We start from the raw sequence: 15688 nt of genomic DNA, 5'->3' as shown, positions 1-15688 counted from the left end.
TACTAGATGAGCTTAGAGGGGCAAAGTACTTCACAAAGATTGACTTAAGGTCAGGCTATCATCAAATAAGGATGAAGGAGGGAGATGAACATAAAACTGCCTTCAGGACAGAACGTGGGCTTTATCAATTCAAAGTGATGGCATTTGGCCTAACCAATGCACCTGCAACTTTCCAGGCCCTGATGAACAAGGTATTGCAGCCTTTCCTGTATAAATTTGTGTTGGTATTCTTTGATGATATACTGATCTATAGCAAAATGAAAGAAGAGCATTTATTGCATGTCCAGCAAGTATTGGAAGTATTGAGGACACACCAGTTGTATGCCAAATCAAGTAAATGCACTTTCATGGCTGAAGAAGTGGAATATTTGGGCCATATTGTCAGCATTAGTGGCATTAAGGTGGATCCCAGCAAGGTAAAGTGTGTAAAGGATTGGCCTATACCTCAGAATATCACCCAGCTGAGAGGGTTCCTTGGTCTAGCATCATTTTATAGAAGGTTTATAAGGCATTTTGCCAAATTGGCAGCTCCTCTCACTGATCTTCTAAAAAAGAATGCTTTCCAATGGTCTGACAGTGCCAATAAGAGCTTTGAAGCATTAAAGGAGGCATTAACTTCAGCGCCTATCTTGGTATGTCCTGATTTCTCTCAACCTTTTATAATTGAGGCTGATGCTAGTGGAAGGGGCATTGGAGCTGTCCTAAAGCAGAGTCATGGAGTTATTACCTTTGAAAGTCGGAAATTGGATGACAAAGAGTCAAGTTTCCACATTTATGACCAAGAGATGTTGGCAATACTTCATGCAATCAAAAAGTGGCACCACTACATTTATGGCAGCCATTTCAAGGTCAAGACTGATATAAGACTCTCCGATATTTTCCATCTCAGTCTTCTCTATCACCCAAGCAAAGGAGATGGCTATCCATTGTGCAAAACTGTGACTTTGACATAGATTACAAGATGGGCAAAGAAAATATTGTGGCAGATTCTCTTTCCAGGTTTATAAAGATTGGATCCATGGCATTCAAGAAGAGTATCTCAATGATCCTCAAGCAGCTGCTATGTTCCAAGACTTGCAAGATCCTGACTGTCAGCAGTATCCCAATTTCAAGTTGCACAATGGGCTCTTGTGGTATAATGATAGAATATTTCTTACTGCTAATCTTGCAGGAATTTCACTCATCTCCTATGGCTGGGCATATAGGCCTCAACAAGACGTATGATAAGGTAAAACAGAGTTTTTACTGTTGGGGTAAAGGCACATTGCCTACCCTTATATTAAAGAATTAAAGTTAGGACACCTATGACTGTCTTAAGACAGTCATAGGGTAAACCTAATCCTAATAAAACTTAAGTGAGTTTGTGGTGTGGCTCACTCATCACTTCACACCCGCACTATTGTCTCTCTCACTCTCACTCTCTTGCTCCCTTCCTTCTTTCTTCCCCCCTCTCAACTGGTATCAGAGCTATCAAGCCCTCTCCTCTCCCTAGCCTACTACCCTCTCCGTACGGACGTACGGACAGCGCTGTACGACCGTACGTCGTCCGTACAGTCGTACGGACGGACTGCGACAGCAGCATCAGGGCGGCGCAGCAGTCAACGGCGCGGAGGCGATGGCGCGGGAGCAGACCAGGGCGACGGTGTGGGAGCAGCTAGGGCACGGGCTGTGTCGAGGGCAGCTCCAAGGCGGCGGCGAGCAGCTAGGGCACGGGCTGTGTCAAGGGCAGCTCCAAGGCGGCGGCGAGCAGCTAGGGCACGGGCTGTGTCGAGGGCAGCTCCAAGGCGGCGGCGCATTTTCTCAGCTCCTCTTAGCAGCTGAGCGAAGCTGCATCAGGCAGCCGTACAGAGCGGCGCACCTACTCCAAGGACTGCCGTACAGTTGTACGGATTTCCGTACAGCTGTACGGACGACGCCGCCACACCCACAGGCAGTTATACAGATTTTTTTTTCTTCGATCTGTGTGCAGCAGGGAGGTACATATTCTTGGGATCTGTGTCCAAAATTTTTTTTTGGGGGAAGTGTACTTGCTGCAAGGACAGAAGTACAGCAGGACAGCCGGAGCTTCTATGCTTTTACTGAGTGAAATTCTCAGTTTTGGGTGAACTTATCAAAGGGCTTTTGCCTGGATGTGTATGCAGTATATGCCTTGAGGCAGTGTGTAGCCAGGGAGCACACATTTGCTTTATTTCCGCAGTGCATTTGGTGACATTTGTTGCAGGTCACATTCTTTGTACGCACTTTGAAAATCTCAGTTGAGCCACGCTTGGTCAGGGCGCATCGAGTTTACTCGGTCCCTAACTGCCCATCGTTGACAGTGCTCAAAAGATTTTCTTCTGGGTGTTTGTACTTTGTGGTTTGTGTTGTTACTGAGTACACAGAGGCAGTCTATGCTTTGCACATTGTCAGGTACAAGAGTCAGAGAGATTTTCATATTACTTGCTACCTCATTGTTCAGGTGTTCTCCACTTGATTCAGGTGTCAGATCAAGGGGCTTTTGCCCAGACTTTGTTTGATTGCACTTGGGTTACCGACAGAGATCTTCAGATGCATTTTCTCCCCTTGGTATAAGGGTGATTGCTTGGGATTTATCCCATTTCCTGTTGCAGGTTTTGTGTGACAGGCTGAAGAGTCATTTACTGTTTTTGGGGTGTCAGTCAAGTATTTTCTGCAATTTGAGACAGTGACATACCTCATCTGAGGTGGGAGAAGTGATCAGTACAGTCAGTACAGCAGTGTTTACAGCAGTCTGAGTGGTTTTGTCAGATAAGTATGCACTGTTAAGCTCTTGTTGAGCAGCAGCAGCAGTCTGAAATCACTGTTTTTATGCCTTTTTCGAGCTCAGAACAGTTTGTCAGAAGGTACAGTATTTGCAGGGACATTTACTGTTTTGCTGCAGATTTTACTGACAGTAAAAACAGCACCTTTGAGAGTGCTTCTGGCTCTTGAATAGAGCAGGCTTTTTCTGAGAAATCAGAACTTTTTTTTTATTCAGTCTTTTTACTTCCAGGGAGTCAGGTACTTTCCTCATCTGATATGGCATCAGGAGGAGGTGATTCTTCAATTCTGAACATAAAGAAACTGGAAGGAGCACATAACTATGCATTATGGGCAGAACAGTGCTTGAATGTTCTTCTGTTAAAGAAGATTGCTAAGCCCATAAGGGTAAAGGGTGTCAAGCCATCTGATATGGCAGCTGATGATTGGGAAGAGCTTGATCTGTCTGCGAGGGCAGCTATCATGCTCACTATTTCAGACACTCTTGTGTTCAATGTACAGGCTGAAAAGACCTCTTATGGTCTATGGCAGAGACTAGAGGAATTGTATGCCCAAAAGAGCTCAGCCAGTAAGGTTTATTGGCTGAAGAAGCTGGTCGATCTTCGCATGAAGGAAGGTACAGCTATGACCTCACACTTGAGTGAGTTCAATGCTATCTTTACACAGCTGATTGCACAGGGGTTGAATCTTGATGAGGAGTTCAAGGCCACTTTCTTGTTGTGTACCCTCCCTGAGAGTTGGGACACTTTCAAGACCACCCTGTCTAATTCAAATATTACTCTTATGTATGCTGATGTAGAGAGCTCTCTTCTTATGGAGGAGATGAGCAGGAAGAATAATGCGGGCAGCAAGTCTTCAAATGCTTTGCAGGTACAGGATAGAGGCAGGACTCAGCAGAAGGGGAAATCTGCTAGTAAGTCCAAATCCCGCAGTCAGTCCCGTGGCAAAAAGGACATTGAATGCTTTTATTGTGGCAAGAAGGGACATGTGAAGTCGAAGTGCTTCAAGTTCATACGGGATCAGAAAGCCAAGAAGGCTGAATCACAGGATGCAGGAAATGCAAGCAAAGGCAAAGGCAAGGCCACGCTAGTTGAATTGGATGCAGTGAATGTTGCAGCAGAGGACAGTGACAGTGACATACATGATGTTTTATGCTCTTCTGCTGTAATAGCACATGCTTTGGTTATTGATGGCCATGACATGCACACCTGGCTCTTGGATTCAGGTGCCTCTTTTCATGTTACACCTCACAGGGAGTGGTTTACTTCCTACACAGGTACTCATGGAGTTGTTCATCTTGGGAACAACTATGCATGTCAAATTGCAGGGATTGGCAGTATAAAGATAGTATTTCCTGATGGACAGTCATTTATGCTTGATGGTGTTCCCCATGTGCCGGAAATCAAGAAAAATCTGATTAGCACTGGCTTATTAGATGACAGTGGTTACCACACCACATTTGGGGATTCCAAATGGGTGATTACTGATGGCCAGACAGTAGTGGCTGAGGGTTTTAAGAGTCCCTCTTTATGTTTCCAGTGTCGGTAATCATGTTGTTGCCATAACGGAGCTGCCAAAGGTTTCATTGTGGCATAGCCGGTTGGGACACATGTCTGTTAAGGGAATGCAAGAACTGTCACGTTTGGGTTATCTGCCGCCTCTCTCTTTTTCAGATTTGCCTACTTGTGATCATTGTATTTTTGGCAAGCATTCTGTGACTCCTCATAAGAGGAGAACTCCCCAGAATAGAGCACCACTTGATCTAGTGCACACTGATTTGTGTGAGATGCCACAGTTATCACTAGGGGGTGCCAAATATTTTATTACTTTCATTGATGATGCCACACGTAAGGTGTGGGTCTATTTCTTGAAGCATAAGGGAGATGCCCTAAATGCTTTCAAGAGATTTGTCGCTCAGGTGGAGAATCGGACAGGTCGTAGGCTGAAATGCCTCAGATCCGATAATGGGGGTGAGTATGTGTCACATGCTTTTGTGCAGTTTTGCCAAGCTAAGGGCATCAAACAGGAACTCACAGCCCCTCATAATGCATCTCAAAATGGTGCAAGTGAGCGGATGAATCGAACTGTTCAGGAGAAGGTTCGATGTATGTTGTCTTATGCTGCATTACCCCATGGCTTTTGGGCAGAAGCCGTGCAAACAGCAATTCACATTATTAACAGGTCACCAAATAAGGCTTTGGAGTTGAAAGTGCCAGAGGAGGTGTGGTCTGGCAAGCCACCCTCATATAAGCACTTACGGGTATTTGGCTGCGAGTGCTTTGCTCATGTACGCAAAGATCTACGCACCAAGCTGGATCCAAAGTCTATCAGATGCATCTTTATGGGATATGGTGATGAAGGTGAAATGGGGTACAGGTTATGGGATCCCGTTAAACGGAAGATTATACGCAGCAATGATGTCATCTTTAAAGAAGATAGTGTACACAAGGAACCCGTGCAACCTGTGGAATACAGGAGGGTTATTTATGATGATGTTGGACAGCCAAGCATGCCCATTTATATACAGCAGCAGCCTGCTGCAGATCACCCTGTTCAAGAGGGTATACAGGCTGAAAATCAGCCAGAAAATTTTGCCAATAATGCACCACTGGATGTGCCAACAGATGGGGCTGTAGAACAGCCAGATACGGTGGTACAGCCACCTGATATGCATGAAGAACAGGCTGGACAGCAGCCTAATCCGGAACAGTTTGTTAGGAGGAGCACCCGTGCACAACGGCCTCCTGCCAGGTTTGTTCCAGGAGCCAATAATGTGGCTGATTTTATCATGCTGACAGATTGTGGTGAGCCTTCCAGCTTCAAGGAAGCTATGGGAAGAACAGAGAAAAAGAAGTGGGAGAAAGCCATGCAGTCAGAAATGGACTCTCTACTTCAGAATGATACATGGGACTTGGTGCAGTTACCTGCAGGCAAAAAAGTTTTGCCATGTAAGTGGGTTTACAAAGTCAAAGTGGATTCAAATGCTTTACCGAGGTATAAGGCCAGATTGGTTGCCAAGGGATTTAAGCAGGAGAAGGGCATTGATTTTGATGAGATCTTTTCCCCTGTAGTCAAGATGACTACTTTGAGAGCAGTGTTGGCTCTTGTTGCTCATGCTGACATGGATTTATGTCAGATGGATGTGAAGACAGCTTTTCTTCACGGAGATCTCCATGATGAGATCTATATGAGTCAGCCAGAGGGATATGCTGTTAAAGGGAAAGAGCAGCTTGTGTGTAAGCTCAAAAGGAGCTTGTATGGACTCAAGCAGGCGCCAAGGGAATGGTACAAGAAGTTTGATGCATTCATGCAGTCCCAAGGGTATCATAGGTGTGAGACCGATCATTGCTTGTACACCAAACGGGCAAAGGATGGCAGTTTGATGCTACTCATTCTATATGTGGATGACATGCTTATTGCCAGTAAATCTCAGCATGAGATTAGTTCTTTGAAGAAACAACTGCATAAGTCTTTTGACATGAAAGACTTGGGTGATGCAAATCATATTCTTGGCATGCGTATTACTCGTGACAGGTCCAAGGGACTTTTATTTCTGTCACAGAAAGAGTACATTGACAAAGTACTGCAGAGGTTTAAAATGGAGGGGGGGAAGTCCATTAGTACCCCGTTGCCTCCACATTTAAAACTCAGCAGTAAGGACAGCCCCAGATCACATGATGATAAGGCTGAAATGGCCAAGGTTCTGTATGCATCTGCAGTTGGATCTTTGATGTATGCCATGGTTGCCACTCGTCCGGATATTGCTTTTGCGGTGGGAGTCATCAGCAGGTATATGGCAAATCCAGGCAAGCGGCATTGGGAAGCAGTGAAAGGTGTCTTGAGGTATCTCAAAGGTACCAAAGACTTGTGCATATGCTATGGTAGGCAGGATGCATTGGTGCATGGTTTTACAGATTCAGACTATGCAGGGAATGCAGATAACCGGAAGTCTACTACCGGTTATATTTTTACATTTGCAGGAGGTGCTATATCATGGGTGTCTCGGTTGCAGAAATGCGTTGCACTATCAACCACAGAAGCTGAATATGTTGCAGCCACTGAGGCTTGCAAGGAAGCAATATGGCTTACTCGGCTGGTGGGAGATTTGGGCATTACAGGAGATATGCCAGTTCTGCATTGTGATAGTCAGAGTGCTATCATGTTGGCAAAGAATCCGGTCTTTCATCAGAAGACCAAGCACATAGAAGTGAAATATCATTTCATCAGGGAGGTACTGGAAGACAAGCGTCTTGAGCTTGTGAAAGTACATACTGATGATAATCCTGCAGATTTGCTCACTAAGAGCTTGCCTACAGAGCGGTTTGCACATTGCCGCCACATCATGGGATTAGGATGAGACCATTCTTACTTTATGGTCTTGTATACAGTAACTGTATATTGCTGTATTTTTATTCTTTTCTCCCCTTTAGGCACATTGGCCTTTAGGTGGGAGGTTGTTGGGGTAAAGGCACATTGCCTACCCTTATATTAAAGAATTAAAGTTAGGACACCTATGACTGTCTTAAGACAGTCATAGGGTAAACCTAATCCTAATAAAACTTAAGTGAGTTTGTGGTGTGGCTCACTCATCACTTCACACCCGCACTATTGTCTCTCTCACTCTCACTCTCTTGCTCCCTTCCTTCTTTCTTCCCCCCTCTCATTTACTGGAAGGGGCTTTGGAAGGATGTTCTTGCTTATGTTCAAAGCTGTAAGCCCTGTCAACAAAACAGGGAGTTTAATTTGAGGCCAGCTGGTCTGCAACAACCTCTACCTATACCTCAAGGTAAATGGACACATATCAGCATGGACTTTATTACAGGTCTACCAGTGACCTCTAAGGATTGAAACAGTATCTTTGTGGTTGTTGATAGACTTACTAAAGCTGCCCACTTCATTCCTACTAAGACCCAATTTACAGCTTCCAAGGTGGCTAAGCAATTCATGGAGAATGTGTTTAAATTACATGGACTTCCTCAAGAGATTGTGAGTGATCGTGATGCTAAGTTCATGGGGCATTTTTGGCAAGAGCTTTTCAGTTCTATGGGAACACTTCTCACCCCAAGTACAACATATCACCCTCAAACTGATGGGCAAACAAAGAGGGTTAACTGCTGGTTGGAAGAGTATCTAAGGCATTTTTGCTTTGAGACCCAAGCATCATGGGATCAATGGTTGCATCTAGCTGAATTTTGTTATAATACCACCAAGCACACTTCAATTGGTATGAGCCCTTTTGAAGCCATGTTTGGCTGTAAAGCTCATGTCCCATCAACCATTATTAATCAAGCATTGACAAGCTAGCAAGCCAAGGATGATTTGGCTCACGACTGCAATGTAAAGATATTACAGCAATGTAAAGATAATATGGTAAGGGCCCAAGGAAGGATGAAGGATTATGCTGATGATCATAGGAGAGATCTTCATTTTGAAGAAGGGAATTATGTATCTCTCAGATTACATAAGTCTAGGCATGCTTCTTTGAAAGGTAATACCAATGTTAAACTTGCTCATAGGTATTATGGACCTTACAAGGTTTTGAGGAAAGTTGGGGAAGTGGCTTATGAGTTGGAGCTCCCACCATCCTCTAGAATACACAAAGTATTCCATGTATCACTGCTCAAGAAGTATTTGGGGCCTAAGGAGCAAGTTATGGAAGAGCTACCTTGGATGAAGAGGGCTGAATTGAGTATATACCTGAGAAGATCCTTGGATTTAGAGATCATGTGTTGAGGAACAAGTCCTACATGGAATATCTTATCAAATGGAGAGGTCTACCTGATGAGGAGTCTTCTTGGCAGCCATCTACAATTGTGGAGCAGTACCCTCAATTGCTTAGCTGAATTCATGGCCAAAATTGAGTCTTTATGAGCAGATTTGATTTTCTCTTGCTATATAGCATATATGGACATGCTGCAGCCAGCATTCACTATCCTTTCTCAGATCAGCACGTCTCTCACTGGATTATACGATCAGATCTGTTATATTGGACAGCATAGCTCTTCCACCCAATTGCTTGATTTCTTGGGAATATTATATGATCCATTTACAGATCAGCATGCCTACAGGGGGGTATTGACTGAGAAACTTCATTGTTCAGTTGATATGACCAGAATTGAGCTGTTCAGGTTTACAAGGAGCATTGTATGTCCAGGTTACAACCTTTTCAAATTTGAGGACAAATTTCTATTTGAGCAGGGAGGATTGTAACAGAGGGTTACTTTTTACTTAGGCTAAAAGTTAGTAGAAAGGCCTTTATTGGCTTGTAAGTGTTTTCTTCTTTTTTAGGGGATACCATAAGTTGCCACGTGGCATCCTAGGAGGTAATCCCACAAGCAATACTGCTTTGTACTGCCCTGGGCCATACCTATATAAGGGCTCTAGTTGTACTTGGCAATTCATTCATGACTTGTACTCCATTACTGAAATAGAATATACAGCAAGAGTTCAATACTCAGCTGAATTCTAAAAAAGATTGACTTCCTCCTGTCCTTGTGCAGCCCCTCACAAGTCCCTATTGAAGATCCAGCCCATGATCTTCCTCTCCTACCTTTTTCCTAAAACATAAGGTACTTCACTACACTAACTTTCCTGCATATTCTACCAAATTTAGGGGAGTTTACTGTCAGTTAGGAGCAGTCCTGTTGCACTTGCAATCAAGTAACAAAGTAACTGGAGTCATGGTTACAGATCCAAGGACTAGTGTAGTAGACGTCTCCACGGTAGACTATATATCTGCTTGTATAATTAAATGCTTCAATTTATGAGAAAGGATGTTGAAATCAATGCACATACGATGCTTATAAGATTGGAATATTATGTAAAAAGGGCTCCAAAGGAGAGGGAAGTCGAATCTATATATAAGAACACAGACCACAAGAAGCCCATCAATCTAAATCACATTTGGAACACAGCATGAACAATTAGAATTGAGTGCACGGTTAATGAAAAATTTAGGATTTTGGACTTTAGAACAACAAAAATCTGAATTTGTACGATTGGAGATATTCTAGTCTTACAAAGGGATATTAGTTAAAGGTTTAAATTGAGTGCAGTGTTAATGAAAGATTAAACTTGAGTGCAGAATTCATGAGAAACATACAAAATATTTTACATATCCCAGAGGAAGCTCTGTAATTAGGAAGGGAAAAATGAAGCTCGTTGCAGCTCATGACATTCTATGGTCTGTGAGGTCCCTTTTACTTCATTTTATATCGGAAATTAGTTCTCCCCACATTAGAATGAGGTCTATTTTCGTTTTCCACTAGGGTAAGGGTATTTACTATTCTCTTTAGCGCTTCAGACCCACATTGGGGCTGATTTGATGTTGCACTCTCTAGCTTCGACTCAAAGTGACCTCCACTCTTGATGTGGTATTAAGCCAACATGAGCTTTTCACCAGTGCTCATCAAACATTGTGTTCAGCTTTTCCATGCATTTGATCTTGCTGGTGAACATTTTTGTCATGGAGAATCTCAAGTTTCGTGTTCCATTAGAAGTTTGGTTTTGGTATGCTTCATGAGCAGCCCATTAGGACAATTCTACATCAGACATTTTGATGTTTTTGAGGTAGCCCAATGGATGTATCTACTTAGCCTTACAAAAGCGTGTTATATAAATTCTGGAATTAAAATTTGTGCATGTTGGGACAATTTTGTTTCAAAAAAATACCATAACAGCTGTATGAATGCATCTTTACAGTTGGTACATTGCTTGTTTGCACATGCATTATAGTTTTTTCACAAAATTTGATCAACTCATAACTTCTGCAGAAACCAAGTGGTTCTCTAGAAAACCAGTTTCCATGTTGTGCTCTTCTGAACTAGGGCAGACTGGTCCAAAGGAGAAATACCTAAGCCACTTCAAAGCCAGATTTCTATGAGTGGGACTAAGATCTCTGCCCACGTCTGGGGTTTTCCTTTGATTGGTGAAGAATCCCTTGCTTTTTGCTAAATGACTAATGTGGTAAACTGAAGTTTCAATTGGTTGAAAATGATGATTTTGATTGTGTTCCTTACTGTTTGGAGTCACAATAGGACATGGCTTTTGTTTCTGATGTCTGATGAAGTCACTTTCTCCCAGCAGAAACTGATTTTTCTTTTCTTTGTGGACTCGTTTGTAGTCTGGTTTTGAAGGCTTTATTCGAGACAAATACACTCTGCTGCCTGAGGTCCGTGAGCGGATTTTAGCAACAGAGATTAACTGTGTCTGGAGGTCAGATTTGACTCTATTTTGTTGTCTAATTTTCTTTCCCTTGTCAGTTGAAATGCCGATTGATCTAGTGAATCCTCTAGTAAACTCAACAGAATTGTGAATGACAAGTAATGTTGAAACATGACTGGTGTACACTGATTGACTTTGGAGAAAACCTTTATGCCGTGGGTTTGCTCCTTGAGAGCCTTCTGAATATTCAAGATACACTATGGTAATGAATAGAATTGGTTACCAATCTTGCAAGTGTTGCAAAATAATATATGAAGTGGCATCTAGTCTAGTCTTAGGGTGATGGGTTACTAACTTAGTGGAGGCATTGAGGGATTGTCAGTTTTGGCATTATGTGGGACTGGTTAGATAGAACACTTGATCCAATAAACTAGCAATCTGAACATGATTACAGGTACCATAGCAAGCCGCCTTGTTATAATCAGGCATATAACACTGTAAAGGACACACTTTTGAATGCATTTTTTGGTCCACCTGAAACTGGGATCTACAGTCCGTCAGTGCAGAACACTCTCTACCTGATGGCTCAAGCAGTTTTGGAAAGGTATATCCATATACCCTTTGCTATATGATGAACTTTCATGATCTTGAAATGATGATTGTACCTGGGAGCTTAACCCCCTTGTGTGCGTGCCTTGTTGTGGACATCTCAATACAGAGTTCCGGAAATTGCATCAATCCACTTAAGTATGCCCAATCTACACTTTTTACCTGTCAATATGCCCACAGTTGGGGTAGAGGTAAAGGGTTTTATTGTATCATTCATTCTTTTAAGAGTGTCATTGCAGTTTTCAAGTAATGTTTATACTATTATACTGAAGGACGCTATGATACTAAATCTTCTTTTGATCTTGGTTGCAGTTCAAAAATGACGTTTTCCTGCCTACAGATGAGCCACATGGGACAATTGAGGCTTCATTAACAAGGAAAAACTACGTGCCTCAGGCAAAGTTGTGAAGATGCTGCTGCTCTGCTTTCCTGGATGCATTACTCAAAAGTTACCCACTGATCAATAGATTGGGTTCTTCTGATGGGTTTTTCGGCTTGGGTTACTCAACTCACATGCAAGAAAATGAAAGAAAATGTTCATGAAATAAACTTGATCAGCAACCTGGAAGAGGAGAGTGAATATGAAGTTAAGAAAATTTGAAGGTAGCAGCACATTCTATCAATAGAATATGTTCAAAATGTTAAATAATGATGTATCAAGGAGTGTCTCAAAACCTTTATGTATATGGTTCTCTTGTATTATCTAACATCTCACGATCCACCCCCAAGGATAACTCCAATTCCTGCTCAATGAAGAGCGTACATGGATGGTCAACTAACATGACAGGAGTAATTCCAAACATATGTTGTAGGATCAAACGTATGCAAGTATGATATGTTGGCAAACATTTTTGTTGTCTGCAGGTGGATAACATACATGGCTGAAACTCTATGCCCCTAACCTCCATACCCTAGGGTACAAAAATTCATAGAATAAGTGTCATGTTCGATATTTTAGGACCCAAAAACATCATGCAGTGACACATGAGCATGGGAGAGGTTGAACCCTGTCCTAACCTAGTGGTGCAAATCGACTTCACAAAATGCGGTGAAATTCCAACATAAGTCAGCTATTTGCCCCAATTAAAAAAATTGTAACAAGCAACGTATGTTTGCACCATAATATATTTTCAATGTTTTCCCTTGCCCTACCAAACATACACATATGCTTGGAACTATGGACCATCATTAGACTAGTGGAACTCCCATGGGATACACGTGGGCAGATTGGTGGTGCTGTTATTGGTGGTAGGTGATAGTCCATAATATCTGGATTTCGTGCAGAGTTGTGCCCATGGATGGAATAATGATGTTAACCTTTTTTTCACATCTCCAGATGTAGGCATCAAAGACTTGCTAGTTTAACTTTGTTACCCAAATTCAAGCACATTAGAGTCACAAGATCTAGAGGTGATTGTTGTTGACAATGTTCATTCGCTTAAAATATATACTCTTAAGCTAGCAATCAAATTTAAGTACGTTTTTAATTATATTATACAATTTTGTAAGTCTACGTGAGATTGAAGGTTTTGTGGTATATTTCAGCCTGTCAAAAAAGGATTCACATTCTTGTATGCAACATGCTAAATTTGATTGCTCGAGATAATAATTGGTTTTGATCTAACATATATTTTTTGGTGCTAATAACTCGAACGTCGTTCTTGTGTGAGATTGAGCAATGTTTCAAAACCCTATTAACAATTGTAAACTTACTTTAGACTTGCTTTTTCTCTTGAGCATACGCATGCGTATACGGGTGAGGAAGGCAAGAGAAGCCATAAATCAAATGAACATCACATCTTTTCTCTTGTCTAAGAAGTAGCTTGATGGGCGTCATGCATCAATGTAGATCAAATAGACCGTGTTCTCCATTGTCTTCCGTATAACAAGGCATATTCATTGCACAAGTCACTATCATTAAAGCACCACCGAAAAGTTCAATATTTGGTTTTAGAACACACTACAATTGCAAAGGAATGATTAAGAATCGAAGTTCAGAAACCTCCTATGGAGGTCCTACGGAGGAGGGAGCCAAGCTTGCCACGTGTCGCAAGGGAGAGGTCTCACATGCCACGTGTCACAAGGGAGAGAGAAGGCAAGCTCGCCATGTGTCGTGAGGGGAGGACATTGTTTTGAAACGCCGCCTAAACATGCCGTCGCCTAAACACGCCGCCGCCAAAACTCGTCATTAATCTGCAGTCATCACCTTAGGCTGCGCTCCACCTTCACGCTCCATCACCCTCTCCATCTCCACCCTCACGTCGATTCTCCTCTCCCGCTTGCTCTCCCCCCCGCGCGACTTGGTACCTCTCGTCTGCAGCTCCAGCCAGCTCTGTGCAGTGTGCACTTCACCAGCTCCAGACTCCATGCTCCAGAGTTCGTGCCTCTAGGCGCAGTCTGGCACAGCCTATACGTGAGTCTCGCCACTGAGTCGCCATCCCCAGCCGTCAGGGAGCCCGTGCGCTGAGACTTTGCACCTCTTGCCTCCACCTCGCCATCGTCTGTGCCTTGACGTCCCGTCTGCAACTCACCATCGTCTGTGCCTTAGGATCCGTCTGTAGCTCCGTGCACCTCGCCAGCCACATGTAGCTCCATGCACTTCGCCAGCCATCTGCATTCTGCAGCTCCGTCTAGACTGTACAGCTCCGTATTGCATCTCCAGACCCGTTTGCTGCATCTCTGTTCGTGGATGTCCAGTAGCCCAGCTCCCTTCTGCGGATTCACATGTCTCTGTTCGATTCGAGGCACGGAGGCAGTCTCTCTCTCCTCCTGTTCAGTCGATCCTTGCGGAGTCGTCCTATCCTTCCAAAGGTACCGGAGCACTCTTTATGCATATTCTATTAGTTGGAGATATCATAGCCAAAGAGTGTGGTAGTGTGTAGTACTAGGTGATCTAGTACTAGTTCATGTGTGAGTCATGTGTGAGTGCCATGTGTCATTCTGGAAATTATCCCATATGCACTAGGTGCTAGGTGTGAGTGAGTAGCCTATATAAGGCTTGTACTTATCATGATTATGTATAAGATAGCCTTTCATTATGTTTTCATTCATGTATCATTTCCTCACAGCCTAACCTTTTGTCCGTCTCTGTCTACCATGTTTCTAACAGTATTTTGGATATCCCTCAAAGGGTAGAATCAAGTGTGCTCTTCTTACCATGGCCCAAGTCTTTTTGTATGTGAAAAGGGATGCCACCGAGGCTAATAATATATTCGACACGTAAATGTTCTTTTCAAATGCACCTATAATGCATTGTTCTCTACTTTTTATGCATAAGTTGCCTCAAGGGGTGTTCTCAGCGTGGGCTATGGCGATTTTTTCTCTGTGGTTCATAGTCACACAAAGAGAGAGAGAGAGAGATTGTGTGTGTGTGAAATTAACCCCCTAAAAAAAAGTGTGTGAGGGCATTCTTCTCTCTCTCTCTCTCTCTCTCTCTCTCTCTCTCTCTCTCTCTCTCTCTCTCTCGGGTGTGTAGAAAAGTATGGGCATTGTTTGAGTCGGGAGCACAGTTCATGTAGCCCAATCAAGGACGGAGGAGGGAGCCAGCCAAGTCCAACCAGCGAGTCTACGTGCAACTCGAGGCATGGAGGTAGTCTTTCTCTCCTTGTTCAGTTGATCCCTGTGGAGTCGTTCTATCTTTCCAAAGGTATCGAAGCACTCTTTATGCATATTCTATTTTGGATATTCCCCAAAGGTAGAATCAAGTGTGCTCTTCTTAGCAAGTGTGCTCTTCTTGGCATGGGCCAAGCGTTTTTGTATGTAAAAAGGGATGACATTGAGGTTAATAATATATTCAACACTTAAATGTTCTTTTCAAATGCAGCTATAATGCATTGTTCTCTACTTTTTATGCATAAGTTGCCTCAAGGGGTGTTCTTAGCATGGGCCATGGCGATTTTTTTGTATGTGGTTCATTTTCTAAGAGAGAGAGAGAGAGAGAGAGAGAGAGATTGTGTGTGCGTGTGTGTGTGTGTGTGTGGATTCCACAAAAAAAAACGTATGTGTAGGGGGTGGGGGGGTATTCTCTCTCTCTCTCTCTGTTCCCCCCCCCCTCCCCTTATCTATCTATCTACCTCTTAAATGTGTAGAAAAGTATGGACATTGTTTGAGTGGAGAGCATAGTTCATGTAGCGCAATC

General features: G+C 43.0%; 1 protein-coding gene across 1 annotated transcript in view; it reads left to right on the top strand.

The window, feature by feature from the left end:
- LOC147882677 (uricase / urate oxidase / nodulin 35) overlaps positions 1 to 12587 on the top strand; it is a 33984-nt gene extending 21397 nt beyond the window's left edge. The window contains exons 5-8 of the mRNA XM_087400599.1: positions 10901 to 10992; positions 11396 to 11545; positions 11660 to 11741; positions 11863 to 12587. Coding sequence (XP_087256725.1) covers positions 10901 to 10992; positions 11396 to 11545; positions 11660 to 11741; positions 11863 to 11958 — 420 coding nt within the window. The 3' untranslated portion in view covers positions 11959 to 12587. The remainder of the gene's footprint in view (positions 1 to 10900; positions 10993 to 11395; positions 11546 to 11659; positions 11742 to 11862) is intronic.
- Positions 12588 to 15688: the final 3101 nt, after the last annotated feature.

The sequence above is a fragment of the Dipteris shenzhenensis genome, chromosome 29 (assembly GCF_047967505.1).
Source record: "Dipteris shenzhenensis isolate YYH24624 ecotype China chromosome 29, Dip_SZ_1.0, whole genome shotgun sequence".
NCBI lineage: Eukaryota > Viridiplantae > Streptophyta > Polypodiopsida > Gleicheniales > Dipteridaceae > Dipteris > Dipteris shenzhenensis.
This window is presented reverse-complemented; position numbering and strand designations above follow the sequence as displayed.